Here is a 20,730-nt window from a genome sequence, read left to right as displayed (position 1 = left end):
CAATGGAGTATTACTCCGCTTTAAAAAATGACAAAATCATAGAATTTGGAGGGAAATGGATGGCATTAGAGCAGATTATGCTAAGTGAAGCTAGCCAATCCTTAAAAAACAAATGCCAAATGACTGCTTTGATATAAGGGGAGTAACCAAGGACAGGGTAGGGACGAAGAGCTTGAGAAGAAGATGAGAGGTGGGAGGGAAAGGGAGTGAGAAGGGAAATCGCATGGAAATGGAAGGTGATCCTCAGGGTTATACAAAATTACATATAAGAGGAAAGGAGGGGTAAGAGAAAAATAATACAAGTGGAAGAAATGATTTACAGTAGAGGGGGTAGAGAGAGAAAAGGGGAGGGGAGAAGAGGGGAAGGGGGATAGTAGAGAATAGGATAGACAGCAGAATACATCAGTCACTAGAATGGCAATATGTAAATCAATGGAAGTGTAACTGATGTGATACAGCAATCTGTATACGGGGTAAAAATGGGAGTTCATAACCCACTTGAATCAAACTGTGAAATATGATATATTAAGAACTATGTAATGTTTTGAACGACCAACAAAAAAAAAAAAGGTGTTAACCAAACACAGTAACTAATATGTCTGAATACTCTTGTTTTTCTTATTTATTTCACAGGCACCTCTGTGGGCATATATTGCTTGTGCATGTGGCCTTTTCATTTACCAGTCTTTGGACGCTATAGATGGGAAACAGGCAAGAAGAACCAATAGTAGTACTCCTTTGGGAGAACTTTTTGATCATGGTTGTGATTCATTATCAACAGGTATTGTTACTGTTTTAATGTTAATGAGTAGTAACTGATAAAAACATTTTGATAAACAGCCTTAGGATAAATAAGGGTTTGTTTGGTCATCAGAATAAATGATTTTTTAATTAAATAAGAATTTCTCACGACTGCAACTGATTCATATTTGTTCATTATTGGCAGTATTGGGGAATTTAGAAATTAAGTTCATTTTTTCATCGTAAGTATGGTTTGGGGCATCTTTTTGAAGGTTTAAGGTATAATGGTCATTATTAAAGAAAACCTCATGAATTATAGATGAGCACAGTAGTGGGAGACTTGTTTGATCTTTATATTTAAATGAATCTTAAATTGACATTTTAGTCTTGGATTATAAATATGTGATGGGGCTTGGATAAAAAGAGTAGATTGAATGAATCTGGAGATCTAATTTGCAGTATGAAGACTATGGTTAATATCAATGTATATTGAAATTTTTGCTAAAACAGTAGATTTTAGGCGTTCCTACATGAAGTAAAAAGAAAACCATGGAAGGCAATTAATAGGTTAATTTGTTTAATAGTAATAATCGTTTCACGTCATACATAGCATACAAAACAGCATATTGTGTACTTTAAATATGTACAGTTTTTTAAAAGATGAGAAAAAATACAGTAAAGTGTTAGGATAGATGAATTACAGGGTGATATGTCTTTAGTGTTGCAATGTTTTTAAGTAATATTTTAGTATGATTTTAGAGGGAAAATGTTTGGTTGGTTGGGTGGTTTTGTTTGTTTGGCAGTGCTGGGGATCAAACCCAGGGCCTGATGCCTTGAACTACACCCCTAGTACTAAATGAATTTCTAACTAGTCTTCCTGACAGGAACTTTTTCTCCTTATTTTAATTTGGTTCCATAGTTCTCTTATCATTTGGCATGGCATTAAAAAGGAAACAGCCAGGATGTTTACAGGCACCAGCATGCCTGTAATCCCAGCAGCTTGGGAGGCTGAGACAGGAGGATCACAAGTTCAAAGCCAGCCTCGCCTCAGCAAAAGCAAGATGCTAATAAACTCAGTGAGACCCTGTCTCTAAATTAAAAAATAGGGCTGAGGATGTGACTCAGTGGTCGAGTACCCTGCCACCCAAAAAAAGAAAGAAAGAAAGAAAGAAAGAAAAAAAAAAGCCCTTTGATGACTTTATCTCCTGAATTCAGGTTTGTAGATGATGTAGGTGCATGTCAGAATGAATCATTATTTCATTGTATCCTGATAACAACTTTCTTAGTAGACAAGGAAGAGAAACTAAGCTCTTATAATTTCTAAGAGTCAAGTCAAGAAAAATTCAAAAAACTTCCACTGAAAAAAAGCTAGCTGAGTATCTTGATGCTAACCACGTGACCACAGAATACCATTATCCTGTTTTTTTATTGAAAATGACAATTTTTGCATTGTAGTTTAAGTTCCAAACTTTTATAGGAATTTTTTTTTCTATGTATGTCACCCATGATATCTACTAAATAAGAAAAGACAGTTATCAACCTGAAGCAAGTAGGTCCCTTGGGGTTTGTTGTTGTTTGTTTTTCATTTTTGTTTTCTTTTTGGCTGCCTTGAACTTTTTTCTACTCATTAGTATCAGTAAGTCAAGAGAATATTCCAAAAAATGCCCAAGTATTTTAGTTGCTTTCAAGAACTTTGGTTCCACCAAGTGATTTAGTGAAAAAAGAGGTTGAAATTATGAGATAAAATGTAGCATAAAAGATTATATTCTACTTTTCCTGTTATTATCAATTACTGAGAGTAGACAATACTTTATTTTGTCTCTTCTAAGGTTATTTCCAGCTCAATTATTGTTTGTTATTTATTTTGTCCCGTTTTCATCATGATTTTTCTTTCTGCAGTTTTTGTGGTTCTTGGAACTTGTATTGCGGTACAACTTGGGACAAATCCTGATTGGATGTTTTTTTGTTGTTTTGCTGGGACATTCATGTTCTATTGTGCACACTGGCAAACATATGTTTCTGGGACATTACGATTTGGAATGTAAGTACACTTAATGACAATTTTATGGAGGATGTGGGTTGCTTATAGGTATTTGAGTATCAGGAGTTGGTAAAATCACTAAATTTGTTTAATAAATGAAATGTTTTAAAGCTATTATAGCTGTTTTCTAATAGACTATCATGTCCCCCTATTACTTTTTAAAAAGGAAATATCAGAACCCCCCCAATTATAATTTTAAAACAATATGAAAATATGCTTCAAAAAAAGCATATTTTAAAGCAATATGAAAAACCATAGCCCCTTTTTACTTGTTTCCATTTGTCTTCCTAGACAAACTCACTCTCCCCCCTACCATTATTCACCTTACTCACTGTTTTATTTTGATATATAAAAATGTATTTTCAGGAAATAAGATAGTTTCTGAGAGCAAAGAGTAATATTCATCTCTAAATTTCATAGTTTAGTTAGGTTTATATAGTTTTTTTTTACATTGTGTTCTTTATGAATCTTTAAAATCTAAGCTCTTAATAATTCAGTTGACATAGTTGACATGAACACATCATATAGTTTATTATTGCCAACAAATATACCTGAGAATTTAAAAATTAAATATAAACATCTTTTTTTTTTAAAGAGAGAGTGAGAGAGGGGAGAGAGAGAGAATTTTTAATATTTATTTTTTAGTTCTCGGCGGACACAACATCTTTGTTGGTATGTGGTGCTGAGGATCGAACCCGGGCCGCACGCATGCGAGGCAAGCGTGCTACCGCTTGAGCCACATCCCCAGCCCACATCTTTTAAACTCCTAAAGAAAGAGTCTCTACCTGTTGATCAGTACTTTTCCATAAGTATTAATGAGTTAACCAGTTTTGGAACTTGGTTAATGATGGCACTCACCCATTGTTTTTTAATTAAATATCACTGATCCTATTTACACCATTTAAGTTATTTCTTTTTTCATGGCATAGGATTCAAAGAGAAAAAGCCTTGAGAAAAGACTGTATACTTCATAAAATGTCAAAATAAAAATCTCTGAAGGCAGATAACAAGAGAACATCTCAGTCTCAAAGATGAATCATTGATAGATTTTTTTTTAATTTTAGAACTTTAGTAAACTTAGTTTTTAGACCTTGAAAAAGCCACAACATGGAGAAATTCAGTTGTTTACTACAAGTTCAGATGGGTTTTTTTCTTAAATTTATTTATTGAACTTATCGTGTCCTTTTGACAATAACTGAATACTTGCTAATTCTTTGGATGTTAACTATGTAAAAGAAATATCTTGGAATAATTTTAAAATAAAGAGGCCTAGAAAATGTGTTTAAGACTTATCTTAAGATGGAACCCTTATTTTTAGAGATGATAGCAGACATGCGTATCTGTTGTGAAAACTATGTCTGTGTATCCATCAGCAGTTTATAAAATGATTAGTGCTCAGAATAGATTGGAGAGGTTTGTTTGGTTTGGTTTGGTTTTTGGTACTGGGTATTGAACTCAGGGACACTCACCACTGAGCCACATCTCCAGCCCTATTTTGTGTTTTATTTAGAGACAGGGTCTCACTGAGTTGCTTAGCATTTCACTGTTGCTGAGGCTGACTCTGAACTCAGGATCATCCTGCCTCAGCCTCCCAAGCCACTGAGATTACAGATGTGTGCCACTGAACCCAACTGGAGAGTTCTTATATAAAAGAAACAGTAATTGAAAATATTTACAGTTTTTTTCCTCAATATTGTTTTTATAATCTTTATTTAAATAATATTTTCATAGTCTTTCTCTGCATTACATAAACTACTAAATATGTTAGATCGCTAAGATCATTTGGTTTTGTCTTAATTCAGTTTTAATTTGTAGTTTTTCTACTGTTTTCAGAAATGGCAAAATTTGTTATATCTGGATTTCACATAGTTGATGTTTTATTGGTTATTATCTCATAGTTAACCATTTTGTTTTTGTTTTTGGTACTGCAAATTGAATCTCATAGTTAACTTTGAAAGCTTATTTACCAACCAGTCCTAATGTGTTCTCTTTCCCTTTTAAGTAATATAGCACCAATCATAATGGTGTGGGAAGTTAAGAAAGGAGAAAATATTAACCATGAAAATAGTAGAAAAATAGGTTTGTAGGACTGATTTGATAGCACAGCTTTCTGTCTTCTGGTCTTAGAATTCCCCTTATTCTTGTTTTCTGTCATGAAATTATGTATTTAGAGAATTGCATGGTTGGATCATAAGATACCTGCAGGAGATAAGCCTGGAAAGATCAGGGACCTTCTCTGCTCTGCCAAGAAATGTGGGCTTTTATCCCAAATCTGCAGGGAACTTTTGCAAGGCCTAAAGGTGCAAAATTACAAAATACCTTTTAGATAGATCAATCTGGCAACATGGCAGAGAGTAGAATGTGACAGAAAAAAAAGAAGACTGGTTAGAAGACATCAGAATAATTAATATGAGGATAATGGAGCCTGAACTAACACAGCATCAGTGCTTTAGGGTGAGAAAGGAATAAGTAGGTTAGAGAAAGACTTAAGAGGTATAAACTGTAGGACATAGTCTTTGGGTGTAGGGAATAAATGAGAGCACAGATATTAATTAGAATGACTCCTTAGGTGGTTGGATGGAAGGTAGAGTAAGGGACTACAGGAAAAGGAACTATTTAAAGGAAAGCTACTTAGGAAATGTGATGATTGTTAGACATCCAAATAGAATAACAGAAAACTTAGAGAGGAAGCTGAGAAAAAAGCCCATGAAAATTATTGAACAGCCAGAGTAGGAGGAATGCTGGAATGAAAAGCCAGAAGAGGGATGTATTTCAACAAAGAATAATGCCAAGTGCTGCCAAGACTCAAAATGAGGACAGAAAAAAATGCACAACGAATTTGGCAGCATGAGCCATCCATAGTAGTTTTTATATAATGGTGGGGCAGAAGCCAGATTGTAGTGAGTAGAATAACTAAATACAGTACCACTTATTACACAACATTTAATGTTACTTAGAAATGTGTGGCTATGATGGGAAGAAGAGAGCTGTTGATTAGAGGAGAGAATATAGGCTAAAAGGAAGGTTTTTAATTTCAGTGAAAAATTTTGAGTGGGCAGAAAAAGAGATAGAAAATACTGAAAAAAGAGAAGGAGCATTATTTATGGAGTGAGATAGCTGAAGATACAAAACCAAATGAGTTCTAGAGTAGCAGATAGAAAACAACACTGAATTTCTTTTTAAAATTAAAAGCAGGCTACAGCATTCATAGAAATATGCTGTGAGTGCTTTACATTTAAGGAGATATTTATAAAAATACCAATGCAATGGAGGATTACAGAATACATAAATATATTCTAAAGACATCTGTATGATTAAACTTTACCTGAAGTTTGTATGCATGGAAAAGAAAGTAAAAATTTTATTTTACTTATTAAAAAGGAGAGAAAATCAATTCTCATGTAGCTTGAGTAAAGAAATTTTTAAAAATCATTTTTTCTTACTCTTAGAGGAAAGTGAAAACTACTTTAAGAACATTAAGGAATCTTATTTTAGAATATTTTTGTTTCAGTTGTTTTCATTTGATATTTATACACAATTGAAAAGAATCTTGAGGATTTTTTATGTACAATAGATTCTGGTTATTATGCTTTTAATAACCTTATGAAATAGAATGCTTACCAAATAAGAAGTTTTTGTTCTCCTTAATCTCTTTAATGTTAGTGTTTTAATTGCTAGAGTATAGTCATAGTATCTTGAATAGGATTTTAATTCATCCATAGCTAAATAATTTCCATTCAAAGTTTAGAATTGAGAAGGCAAATATGCTTTGAATACATCTTCCCTGAAATTATAAGCTATATTTTGTAGCACTTGCTCTAGTCACAGCTAAAAGCTGTCTTCTGCATAGAATTTTAGTACCTCTCACATCTCAGCAGACCCCTGTCTACATGGTGCTCTTGGACTCTTGTCATGGTGCCCTGACAGAAATGAGTACTGTTTGACTAGATCTCATTTAGCCTAGTTATGAAAGATTGGAGAGGGAAGTAAGGTTAGAGAACTTAATGGAAGCATGGGATTGGTAGAAGAAAACAAGCATTATGAGTTGAAGCTCTTTTGTAAACATTAGTGAAATATTCTTAAAAATGATTATGAATTATAGGAAATGGGAGAGCTCACATTTACACACTTCAGTCCTAAACCCTCTATATCTAGATATTTTAAAATTTATAACTTGTATGTATAAAATCATTTTTATAAATACATGTTTAGAAACCCTAAGCAACCTTTAATAAAACTACACTTAAATAAAATATGTATTAAAAAATCTTCCATACTGTAAAAGCAGAACTCTTGCTTAAATTATTATTTCAGGAAAAATACTCTTAATTATCTTTTTGAGAGAAAAAAAAATTATAATAAATTGAAGTGAGTCCAGTGTATCTTGACTCAAACGTTATCATCAAATTATTTTGTATATGTGTCAGCTTAAACAAGGCTCAGAACTTTCATAAGCCTCATTTTCTAATTTGTAAAATAAGAGTTTTGGAGGAGATGATCTCTAAGCTTCTTTCTTCTTATAAAGTCTGAATCTACTAATTTTACAGATGTTATTTCTAGTGTTCTCATAATTACAATATACAGAGTATTAATCTTCACAGTACATTTAATTTTTCAGTTCATGCCTCTAAGATTTCGTATTAGCTAAAAAACATGCCACCAAACATTTATTTCTATTTATGCAAATAACATCCCACTTTTTCTTTTCTATAGTTAATTTAAAAAGTTAGTAAACTGTGTATTCTACTGGCAGTTTGATAAATATAGTTTATCTTTTTATCCAAGTAATTTCTAAAGAATAATTAATTGAAGACTTCCTTGTAATAAAAGACTTCCTTGTTGTTTTTTATTTTATTTATTTTTATTTCTGTTTTATTTTTATTTTCTGTTTAAGAATTAGGAAACTTTGCTATCAAATACCTATATGGAATCTTCATATCTTTATGTGTTTAAGGTTCATCACATGAATTATTAAATACTGAAGATCTTCCTTTTAGTTTCTCCTTTCCCCATGTAGTTTTTCCTTTGCAAAGATTCATTCATTTTGACCCCTACTCTGTCTACTTAATTTATCAATTGTTACATATAATATTCTAAAACAGCCATTTGTATTAATGTAAGACCTAGATTGCAGTTTGTGCTCTCTGGTCATCAGGTAAAATTGGAGACATCTTTCTAAGTCATTAGTATTTCTCATTCTTAATTTTGATTGATGTAGTTTTTATTTGAAGCCTCTTCTGTATTAATCTTTTTCTGTCACCACCTGTGTTCCAAAACTTGGGTAGTGATTGAACTGTTTTTCTTGTTGTTGTTTTTTAACACTAAAAGATTAATCCAGTGTAATAAAGAGTTATAATGCTTGTGTGGAATCCCCACAAGAAAAGGAGAAAAAAATGAAAAGATTTTTCTACTAACAATTATCAGGGAATCGGATAAGGAAATAGCCAATTTGATTTTTGCTCTATCAATATCCAAGAAATCACTTGACTAAATTCTTTCCAACTTTTTCCACATGCATCTGCCAATTTTTTGAGATAACAGAATTAGGAGTGTGATAAAGTTTGGGGCAGTAAAGGAGTACAAGGTTAGTGGTTTTTTTATCGAATGTGCAAAATAGATAATTCTCTGGAGTTTCTGTTTTGTTTGTTTGTTTTAAGAGAGGAAAGATACATTAGAAATTTGGGGAAGATGATTAATATACTGACCAGTTCTCACAAAATGTCATTTAAATTACTTCATATCCCTCATTAAATAGTGAATTAGAACTAAAGCCAAATGCTTTTGTGTAATGTTAGGTATCTGAACACTGAGAATAAAAATGAAACTAGAGGCTGGGATGTAACTGCTGTCTACAGGGAAGTCTAGATATGTTCTGACACTGAAGGGACCTGTGTCACAGTGTAATTATTTGGCAAGTAGTATTGGCTATTCCGAGGTAACTGAGAGTTGACTGTTTTTAGGACCAATATTTCCAGCTGCCAACTTACAAGTCATTTTTTTCAGTGTGTTAACAGTTTTAATTTTTTTAAAACTTTTCTACTAATTTTATTTGGATAAGAAATATTTGTATATGCATAATAGAGTATAAATTGTATTCTTGAATCTTTAGGTGTCTTTATAAGGAAAATGCTATTTTGTTACCTGTTTTAATAAGCCTTTTTAGCAAAAGCTCTGAATAAACTATTTTGAAATGTTTGTTTTCCTATGCATAGATTTGATGTTACAGAGTCCCAGATCCTAATTATAATATTCCAGCTCCTCACAGGAACCCTGGGGCCTTGGTTCTGGAACTTCACGGTAACTGCTAGAATATTCATGCTGTCTGATGAACAATGGTGTGATCTCAATAAAGACAGCACCTTTGTCATGCACAGAATAATTAGAAAATTAAAAAATCTTTCTGGTAATATTTTACAAACAGATTATTATAGATCAAATAATTTTAATACACAATAGGGCAATAAAAATCCACCCTATTAATATAACAAAGATTTTGAAAAGTCATTTCTGATGATTTGATGCTAATCCCAATTCACTTTTCCATTTATTTATTATGCCTAATATTACTTTCACTGTATGTAATATTTTTTAAAACAAATACCTTTCCACCATTAGATAGATTTTGGGTTTTGAGGGTTTTATGTTTTTTTGGAATTTCTATTTTGAAAACAGAAGAAAAACAAGCAGAGTTTTTCTTAGACAAGTTAAGTTCAGAGAACTCAATGTAGGAAAGATTCTGCTTATTAACTTCTTCAGCATATCCTTTAAGCATTCTGTTTCTTCAGCTTGGATTAACAATGATCTTGGTATTATAAAAAATTTCTGCTAGAAATTATTCTCATTTCTATTTGTTTTGTTTAATGTTTTCCTCCCTTAGTTGTGCTTTCAAATTAAATATCCTTAGCTCTTCATGTCACTATAGTCACCCTTTGAATACCTTCCTCTTTCAGTTTTTTCTTTTAGCAATACATATTTCCCTAAAGAAGTGTAGTATATCGTTTTTCTTTCATATTAGAAATGTAATTTTGACCTTCAGACTTTTAGAAGTTCAAAAACATTTGTTAGGAAATATTTCCTCAGTAAAAAATAAATCCAGAAGCCTACGCACTTTAGTGTGAAAGTTTATTTACAACTAAAAACAGAGTGCCTACATTCAATTTCTTTTGCATTTCAGAGAATGTTGAGGAATTGTCCATATGAAAATTTGACAGATCATTCCTACAATACAAAACTTCATTAGATTTTCTACATAAGTCCCTTGCTCCTCTAAAAAGAATTACAAGCACTTTAATAGGGATATTTTACATATTTTGTCAAAATAACCTTGGTGTATGAAGAATACTGAGAAGTACTATAGACGTCTAGGAGCAAAACCAAAACCATTTTTAATTGAATTTACAATGTATCTACATATTTATTTATGGGATTCACTCATAGGTAAAATAATTGGGGGTAGTTCAGTATGTGTCTTTATCCTCTCTTGACCCTTACTCTGTCTCTAGTACTTTCTCCAAAGACTTGTAGCTTTATGCTCATTAAAATCGCCTGGATTTATAATTTTTTATCATGTTTTATTTTTTGTTGTTGTGCTCACCAGTTTTCTTAATAAGATTAAGTCAGAATATTGACTTATTTATTTTTCTCCTGTTTATGATAACAAAATACCCTAATTTTTTTCTAAATTAATTTAACTTATTAGCATTTAAACTTTCTATTCACTACTTCCTGTTGTATTCTAACATCTTTGGTAAAATTGTGTTAGAATACAGAAGCATCATCCTGAAAGCATCATCTTAGCAATAGCAAATAAAAAAAAAAAAATTTGCCCCTGTTGATAGGCAGGCTAAAAGTTAGGAGTTCCAACATTGCATAAGAACAGCACTCCCAATATCTTTGAAATTTCTGCCTCTTATTTTCTCTGTAACATTGGAAAAACCTTAATTTTTCTGACTTAATTTCTTTATGTATAAAACTACGATAGTATTTCCTACCTCCTAGGGTAGTTGTGAAGATGAGAAGTGTTAAATATGTAAATATGCTGGTGACTACAGTGCTTGGGACGTAGTCTTTGTTGTTGTTGTTATTGTATTTTTGTTGTTGTTATTTTATTAATTCTAAGACCTGTATTAGTAACTCCCAGTAGCCTGCATATTTCTTCTAGAATTGAATATGATACAGATAGAATAAATTCATGATTCCTTGACTCCAAGGTTGTTAACAAATGGAGTGAACTCTACTTTGAGTTCTTGTTTCCAAAAGTGATGAGGATAGGCTGCCCCTTAGCTTAGATCTGCATTCTAATTCTTCTGTTCAATGACTTATTCCAGCTTTAGCCTATATTTTTCTCCATTTTCTCAAGTTATTCAACAGATTTTTGCTTTATAGTCTTCAAAAAATCTTATGATCCGCCGGACGTGGTGGTACATGCCTTTAATCCCAGCAGCTCCGGAGTCTTGAGACAGGAGAATAGAGTTCAAAGCGAGCCTTAGCAATTACAAGGCACTAAGCAACTCAGTACGACCCTGTTTTTAAATAAAATACAAAATAGGGCTGGGGATGTGGCTTTGTGGTTGAGTGCTCCTGAGTTCAATCCCTAGCACCCCCCCCAAAAAAAAAAAACCCTTATGACCCATAAAGTTATTCAAGTGGTGGGTATTACTGTTTTTAATAATTCAGCTTATTTTAAAAACAGACACTTAGATTTGTCTGTTTTCTCTATAAACATTTGAATTAAAAAGACCTAAGTTACCACTCAGCTGTATGGATAATGTTATTTAATACCTATCAAAGATTGTTGTCATTGCTAGTTTGTCCCTTATCAAGGTTAGAAAATAAAATGTTGTAGGACAATATGATGAATTTCTAGGCTAGTCTTCCTTTCAGTCTACTAACACTTCACCCTACCCATAGTATTTCTAGTAAAGTATATTATGAATGCCATGCTCTGCTTATTCATAAATTACCTGTAAATTCAGATCCATTTACAAATAAACAAATCTGTAGTTGATAGTAGTCTGAACCTTGAATTCATTTTCAGATGCCATCAAACTAATGAGTTTTTAAGCAGAAGCTCACAAGTCAAATTGTACCAACCAGGGTTTCTTTGACATTGTAAATTTATCCCTACTACATATTTTATGTTAACCAAACTAATAGTTAACCTAAATCATAACACAGTTGTGTTTATTATTTATAGCTTAACAGAAATTCTTTTGTATATAAATTAACTGCAAGTGTATATTTAAGATGCTTGTGTCACATGTAGAAGACAAATTGATTATCTTCTAATTTTTAGAGGGGGAAGACATTAAAAATTATGCAAAAACATGATTAAGATACTTATCAGCTCTCACAGAATATCATTTAAATACCTTCATCCTTCATTAAATAGTGAATTAGAATTCAAGCCAAGTGCATTTGCACATTTGTTAGCTATCTCTCCAAATACTGAGAAAACTAAGACTTGGAAAATAGTCAGGGGCTCATTGTATAGCTCAGTGGTAGAGCACCTGCCTACTCAATCCCCAGCACTGAGAAAAACAGAAATTTTCCTCAGTTTGCTAACGTAGATAGTTTGTAGCTGTTGCACACTATGCCCTAAATACCACTTTTAAAGGCTAATTTGTACTTCTGATATGATCGCTGTCTTCAGTGAGATTTCTAAGCCACCTTCCTATAGTGATGAATGCCCCCTGAGATCCTCCCTTAAATTGAAGAGATTAGGTGTTCCTTGTTTAGAAGTTGAAATTACTCTTTCATTTAAGGACAGTTTGTTCTCTCTACATCTTAATCAGCAGATCATTAGAGTGTTGTTTTAAGGAATGATTGATCTTAGAAGTTTGATCTTCAAGATTATTTTGACCTTGAACTGCCATACTTAACAGCCTCCCTATTAAAATAATGGGAGCACTCTCAGATCTCACAGCTGGTTTGCTTTTTACCTTTTTTATCCTTGTGATAGCCATCAGAACCAAAACAATGTTCATTTGTGGCTTGTTGTAATTTAAGTATGTTCTGACCAAAATTTTAATTACGGGTTGTCCATAACCATTGAAGGAATTCTTTTTGTCCTTTTACAGCTTACATTAAATTTAAGTAGAAGTAGGAAATTATTTAAAGCAATACCAGTCAAGATGTTCAGACATCTTCATAGGTAAAGAAAATTATGCTTTCTCCCTCCAAAATTTTATGCTGTAGAAATCTAATGCTGCAGATAAGAGACCTATTTATTTTTAAATCACAGTTGTTTGGGGGTGCACATGCCCCTTATGTCTTTTTTTTTTTTTTAATCCTTATGTTTTGAAGAGCTTTTTTTTTTTCTTTGTTGTAGTGGTGGTCAGTTTCTTTGATTTTTTTTTTTCTTTTTCTTTTTGATTTTCAACAATATCCCAACACTTGGGAATATTATCACCCATGGTTCTCCATTTTTTAAAAATGTTTTTTCACTTAGATGGACACAATATCTTTATTTTATTTGTTCATTTTTATGTGGTGCTGAGGATCCAACCCAGTGCCTCACACATGCCAGGCGAGCGCTCTACCACTGAGCCAAAACCCCAGCCTGGTCTCGATTTTTTAAACAGTAAGAATAAAAGGAAGTGAATACAGAAATTCCAAATTCCTACCTATATATATTCGTCTTTCTACATGTCTTTCCCACATGGCCAAAAAGATTAAAATGAACCTGTTCCTAATAAGCAATCCGGTAAACTGAGCCCACACTGAGAGATTTCTTAGTGGACAGATGGCAGAAGGGACTGTCATGTTACTACTTCTCTTCTAAACAGAATCATTAGGTCTTCTATTTATCATTTCTGCTACCTGTCTCAGCTAACTTCAGTCTTCATCACTGGAGATAGCTTTGCACTGTACTCTTTTTCATTCTTAGTCAAGATTAATGGTACACTTCAGAAGTGATGATAGGCAGTTCTCCTATTCAGAGCAAAGATCTCAGCCTGGAATTCAGAGGATTACTCTCAATAAGATAAGCAAATAGGAAAAAATATTCCTAACTACCTACTGACTGGTAAGCTTTCCTTGGCCCCCTTTCCTAACATTAAAACATTTTGAACTAAATATAATGACAGTGTCTGAATAATTTATAAAATTCTGTCTCCCAAAATTTGAAACATGCTAGTCCACAAATCTTTCCCTAAGAATCCCAATTTGAGACTTTGTGAAGATCTTTTCTCTTTTATATTCATCCACAGTAGAAAGATTAATTGCATAAGGTTCCCTCCATTTTTATTTTGTAATTCTATACTTCTGGCCCTTCCCCTTCCAAAAGGCTACTTCATATGTCCAGAAAAAAATGTTCTAAGATGTCTGCCCTTCTCCACCCAAGACAGAACCGATCATCTTTGACACCTACCTGCTTAGTCTCCTGAGTCTGCTCCTGAGTGTAATTTCCCTTATTGGCAACACCACTCACCAGGTCAGCTCTACAGATTCTTTTTAGCCTAATTCAGTCCACTTTTTTTTTCAATAAGTGTGTATAACAAGATAACTACATCACTATTTGTTTGCAGCTGAATAAGATTCTATTTAAAAATATTTTTGATCAAATAAAGATAATTTTTTTGGTTTTTGTTGTTGTGTTGTTTTAGTTTCAAGAGACTGGTTTCAACCCAGCTATCTTTCATGGGCATTAAAGCTTACATATCTTAAGCTCACACTATAGGTTATCTGCTTTAGGTATTAATTTTAGAAGTGGGGGCTCTATTCTGTGGAAACTGAACCCCCTTGTTGTTGATACCAACTTTTCTTAGACTGATTATTTTTAGTAGCTAAATTATTTGCTCAATTGAAAAACACACTATAAAAAGGTATACAGTGAAAAGTATCCTTCTCATCCTTACCTCTCAGCTGCCTAGTTCCTACCCTGTCCTCCCTTATAATAGGTAACCACCCTAATAGGTAATGTATCCTCCCAGAAATGTTTTATGCATCTACTGGTAAAAATAAAAGCATATTAATTTTCTCCCTTTTTGACACAAAAAGTAGTCTCATACATTCTGCAACTTTCTTTCACTTAATATATTTGCTATTTTTCCATATGGATATTTAGGGAGCTACTCTTCTCCATTCTCTTTAAGAGCTACAAAATATTCCATTGTATGGAAGTATTACAATTTATATAACCACTCCCACATTGATTTTTTTTTAAATGCTACTATAAAATCTGTAGTGAATAACCATGGTTATAAACAAGTATATCTGTAGGATAAATTCTAAACACTAGAAAGCATTTGGATCCAGCAATCTAAGAATGATATCAAGATTATACATAGTGCTAGTCTACCGAAGGAAAGGACACCAGCATATGCTTTGCTTCTCAACTGTTTTGCCCACATTCTGTTTTGTTTTGTTTTGTTTTGTTTTTCTCCAGACTTTCAGGCTTCTAATTTCTACTGCCCTCTTTTTGCACCAGGTTTATTTCTTCTTGACTATAAGATCATTTTCAGCAATTCTAAAGCCACTTCTTGGCTGCTTTCAGTATCTTCTTTCCAGAAATGCGAAGGTAGTTAACCTAGTGAGAATAAGAATTTGAGAATTGGATGAAAGGGTTTTTTGTTTTGTTTTGTTTTGTTTTTTACATTCACAACATGGCAAGCATTAAATGAATGTATCTAAAGAACAGTATGTTTTTTTAAGATCTCAGTGATTTGTTACTTTAGTTAAAGCTCACCATTTTTTCATTTGATACTACAAAGCACTTAAGATTTTATATCATATACCCATGCAATGTAATCCTCTGCTTGATACTCAAAACTTAACACAGGTATACTTTTTTTTTTTTTTTTTTTTTTTTTTTTTTTTTTTTTTTGGTGGGAAAGGTTAAACTAAACTACAGTTAAATAAATCCAGCTTCAGTAATTTACTGAGTCAGAAATTTCCTTTGGAAAGGAGGGGTTTTTATTGCTCTGTGAAATTTATCAAGTTAAATTAAGACTCTGGATTTTATATGATTTTGCTCATAACAAATTTTGATACCTCCTTTTCACCTTTCCTCAATATTTTGAGTTTTTTTTTTTTTTCTATTGTGCATGATAGAGGAATGCTGCTATGCTTGCAGGTAATTAACATGAAATTGTTTTGAGTAATTATGCTTTTTTGGCTTTTTGTACCTAATCAGAATTGATGTGACTGAAGTGCAAATCTTCATAATAATCATGCATTTGCTGGCAGTGATTGGAGGACCACCTTTTTGGCAATCTATGGTAACTTTGTTCACATTGTATATCCCATGTGATGCATGCTGTCTTTGCTTGTGTTTTCTAATATGGGATAATTCATTAAAGGGTAATGTCTAAAATATTTTTTCTGAAAATTAGAAATCACAGCAAACAGTAGGACACATACTTCTCTTGAAGGCAGGATGAATTTTGCTACTTGGAGTTATATAGGACATTAGGTGTATTCCAATGTTTTATTTTTGAAGGCCTGTAAGAATCTGAATCATTATTGTCATCCCATTTTACTTATTAGGAAAGACCAGGTAATGTAACAGGTTAACCAGTGACAAGATTAAATTGCACATTTTGTTTTGCTGAACTATGTCAGTCCACTAGTTTTTCTGCATGCCATGTGCTTAAAGCCACATAACAAATTTAGGAATGTAAATTAACTCTGCCTCAGAAAAAAAGATAAATACTTATTGAATGAAGTTAGTGATACAGGATTAACAAACCATGACCTTGATTTTCAGGTTGACCAGAAATACAGTCTCTCTACAAACAAATTCTTTACGTGAACTTCAGATAGGGAATATAATACCAGGGCAAAGGACACAAACTCTGAAATCAAGCTACCCTTATTTGATCCAGGCTCCACTGCCTACTGTGTGAAATTAATCTATTATGTAACTGTCTATGGCTTAGTTTCTTCCTATGCAAAATGAGGACAATAATAGTAGTCCTCTCATAAAGTTATTTTGTGGGTTGAATGAGTTAATATGTATTAAACACTTAAAATAGTGCCTACCAAATAGGAATCATTCAATGAAAGCTGATGCTGCTCCTACAGTCTGCTGGATTGGGGTCAAAGTAGTTTGTACTCCCTGATCCTCAGTTAATTGCTGGTTACCACTACCCCCCCCTTCAGAGTACAGTGTCATTTATTTGCTATAATCTTACTAAAAATCTTACTAAGCCTAAATGAACATAATTTTTTTAATTTGTTTTTAGTTGTAGATGGACACAATACCTTTATTTTTATTTATTTTTATGTGGTGCTGAGGATCGAGCCCAGTGTCTCACATGTGCAAGGCAAGCACTCTGCCGCTGAGCCACAATCCCAGCCCTGAACATAATTCTTAAAAATAAGATTACTTTTAAAATATAAGGGAAAATACATTGAAAAAGATTTTTCCTTACTTAACTCACTTATGCAAGTAAATGAGGGGTTTCAGGAAGTGTAACTGACACATTTCCTTAATTATTAATTGCCAGAAATTGTTTAATGCCTTTGTTGGAAGTTTTCTGTAGATTATCTAAGACTAAAATGGAATTCCCAGGCCAAGCAATCCAAACAGAATTAATGAGGTTAGTTGCAGCAGGAAAACGGATTCCCAAGCTCCTCTTCTGTTAGCTTCATTAGTGCTTCTGTTAGCATCATTCTACTCAAAGGGAAGGACCTGACTTCTGTAGTGGTATTTGAGGTTGGTGAAGTGTTTTGCGTTCTTTGAGCAATTCTCAACACAGACTTCCAAATTGACCTCTGACCACTCCTCAGATTGAGTATCTAAAATGCTTGGGACCTGAAGGGTTTCAGATTTTGGATTATTTCAAATTTACCAAATATTTGCATAGACTCAAGCAGTTGAGCATCCCTAATCAAAAAAGAAAATCTCAACTGCTTCAAAATCCAAAACTTTTTGAGCATTAAGTTTTAGATATTATGGTTAAGAATTTTCAACCTGTATTACTACTTTTTTCTTTTCTTTTTCTTGGCTTATGAGTTCTTTACTAAATATACTTTTTGAAATGCATTGTGTTAGCTCAGGAACAGTTACTACATGTAGTGTATTTTATGTGCCAAAACAGAGAAAAAGTATTTATTTAGGGTTCAGTTGTGAGATTTTCATCTCTTGAGATTGAGGCAATAAAATTGCTTTCCAAATTCTCATTAAATTAAAGAGCTTTTACTTATATTTAGAAGGCAAATTTATGGTAAAAGCAAACAAAAAAGTACAAATATCTTCATAAAGTTGATTCCAGAAGATCAGCTATTTTGCGAAGGTAAGCAGTTTACATCTACTATATTTGGATTGCCTATTTCTTGCTGCTTTTTTGTCCAAAAAGATGGGGTTTTATTAAAATTTGCTATTTACTTGCTTTTTGTTTGGTTTGGGTTTTGTTTTTTAAAGGAAAGAAGTTGTTTTTATGAACAAAAGTTAGTACTTTGTTTATGCATTTCAAGAAACAAAAAAAATCATATATTCTGTGTATTACTTCCCAAAAGAATATTTCCTTTTGGAAAGTCTTAGAACTATCTTGTACATCTCATCCTTTGAGAAAGAGAGGAAGGGAGAGAAAGAGAGAATCCTCACTTTGGAAAAGAACCACATACAATCCACTCATGGTTACTTGCACTGATTTTGATTCTCTTAAATGTAGTTGATTAAATATGCAGTAAACCTTTTGGAATTCAGTTTAAGCAACTGGATTCTACTACAAATGAAGGTTCGGGATCATTTGGTAGGACCAAAGACTTGATAATGTGGTATAAACTATTTGTTTCTCATTCTTGTACTAAAAAATTTTAAAAGTACCATTGCACTTAAATAATTCAGACATAGTAATTTTTCTTAAACAATTATGTTAACATTTACTGTATTTGGTGAAAGTATCTAATTTTAAAATGATGCTTTCTCTATTTTTACTGAAATCTACAAAACCTACAAGAACATTTTATTATAAGGAAACAAGTTTATTAGTTAATAACTGACAATAATCTGCAATAATCCAAATTGTCAAACTAAAACACTTCCATGTCCATTGTAATCTGTTACAGGTGCTGAAAATTTAAGTTTTGTTTTTGTTTTTTTGTTTTTGTTTTAATCTCTAACCTTTTTAAAAACAAATTACTGCTGGCTTGGAAGCGAACGCTTCCCAGCCGCTGGGGAGGCAGAAGGATCAAAAGTTCAAAGTCAGCCTCAGCAAAAGTGAGGCGCTAAGTTACTCAATGAGACCCTGTCTCTAAATAAAATTCAAAATAGGGCTGGGGATGTGGCTCAGTGGTTGAGTGCCTCTAAGTTCAATCCCCAGTACCCCTTACCAAATGAATTACATTTAATTCATATTATTTGGGTGTATTATTTTGTGTCATGAGTCCAGAGAATTTTCCCCTGGCTATGGAAAAGACATTATCGTGACATTATAGCCCAAGACAGTTCTTGGTCTTTCCAAGTCTTGAAGATTACCAAAACTTCAAGCAGGACTGAAAATAAGGTGTTTCCAGTACAGCTCTTTGCCTTTTTCTAGAGTGGCTGCACCTTGGCCACCTTTGATGAATGCCAATAAGATGATGATAGAAACAAAGTGGGAAAGACAATGTCCCCACCCTTTGTGACAGGGAGAAAAGATAGAATGTGCCCACCCTCCTTGATCTTGAGTGATGGGTGAAAATGGCAACATGAAAATATAGTGCATTTTATAAGTGGTTCAATTGGTATAAGACTAGGGATTCCTCCAACTCCAGCTTTTACTTTTCTTTGCCTTATTTTTTTTTTAATATACCTAACTACCTTTTTCATTTTCAATGTTGGAAGCAAGATGTTTTGTCATACACTCCCCAAACAGGAATTCTACATGCATAAGAGAAAAAGAGATCTTAATCTTCATTCAACAAATAAATATTGAACACCTACAATAACCAGCGCTCTACAGAGAGTACATAAATCAATTCAAACAAAATCCTACACTCAAGGGCTTATATTTTGGTGTTTATAACTAACATGTAAAAGAAGTAAATGAGAACCCTAAAAATGTTTATGATATTTTGCTCTTACATCTTAGCTTGCTTACTTTGCAATTCAAGATATGTACTAATTTGCCTGGCTTTTTTTAAGTTTGTATTTTTCTTTTTTCTTTCAAAGGGCAACAATTTCCATGATCCTAAAGCAGGTTCACCACTTATAAATGTGGTTAAGATGCTTTATCAGTCTAATTGTGATACAGAAACTATTATACACAGTTGGCACTCACTCAGATACTCTGGCTATACTGCAGGGATGCCCCTATAATGAAATAATGCTCTGCTTCTTTTGGAATATGGTCAAGTGTAGTATTTCCCCATTTGCCAGAGAGATCCTTTGTCTCTATGGGAGGAAAAATGTGGGAGCAGAGCAGAAGAGACTGGGAACTATAAAACTAGCCAGAGTATTGAGTTCCAGCCAGGTGCATCAGATTTAGATTGTAATGTTCCCCCAGTTTTCTGAGAGCAGGAAAAAAATCCCTTAGAGTTCAAAGCAATCATAGTGTTGGTTTTCTCCTTTATTGGAAACAAGTTTTGAATTTGAGCTGTCAGGGTTGGATATCAGGGAAGGAAGAAGACCACTTAGGAGGCACCCTAAAGTTCTGGACTTGATTTTAGCTAGACCTATTTCATTTTAGAAAATTAAACACTGCTATGGTACCACTTGAAATTTGAATGTTTGATTTCAGTATTTTTTAAGTGCTGTAGTTTTGTAAGAGGTCATAGAGTTGTGCAAATAAAGTGAGCTCTTCAGAGTTTTAATAGAGTATCCAAACATTAAAGTTTATTTTTGTCAGTTTTACTGGGGTTTTATATACACAAAAAGAAAAAGAATTGTCCTATTTTTGATTTTGTTTAAAAGTGTAGGCAGATGACATCCCAGAAAATATAAATAGCCTTAATTAAAATATTTTCAGCAAGCCAGGTGCCTGTAATCCCAGCTACTGGGGAGGCTGAAGCAGAAGGATTAC

At 33.0% G+C, this 20,730-nt stretch overlaps 1 protein-coding gene across 3 annotated transcripts in view; it reads left to right on the top strand.

Moving 5' to 3' along the window:
- The window catches only part of CEPT1 (choline/ethanolamine phosphotransferase 1), a 38,558-nt gene that overhangs the window by 14,023 nt on the left and 3,805 nt on the right, over positions 1-20,730 (top strand). For 2 of the 3 annotated variants that reach the window (XM_081305284.1, XM_081305286.1), the window contains exons 3-5: positions 634-781; positions 2,641-2,782; positions 15,918-16,002. In XM_081305284.1, the coding sequence (XP_081161410.1) occupies positions 634-781; positions 2,641-2,782; positions 15,918-16,002 (375 nt within the window). Of the gene's footprint in view, positions 1-633; positions 782-2,640; positions 2,783-8,994; positions 9,080-15,917; positions 16,003-20,730 lie in introns of all 3 variants that reach the window. The other variant, XM_081305285.1, reaches the window with a different exon arrangement.

The sequence above is a fragment of the Spermophilus citellus genome (assembly GCF_964194105.1).
Source record: "Spermophilus citellus genome assembly, chromosome: 9".
NCBI lineage: Eukaryota > Metazoa > Chordata > Mammalia > Rodentia > Sciuridae > Spermophilus > Spermophilus citellus.
Note: the sequence above shows the minus strand (reverse complement) of the source record. Positions and strands in the feature narration are given on the sequence as shown.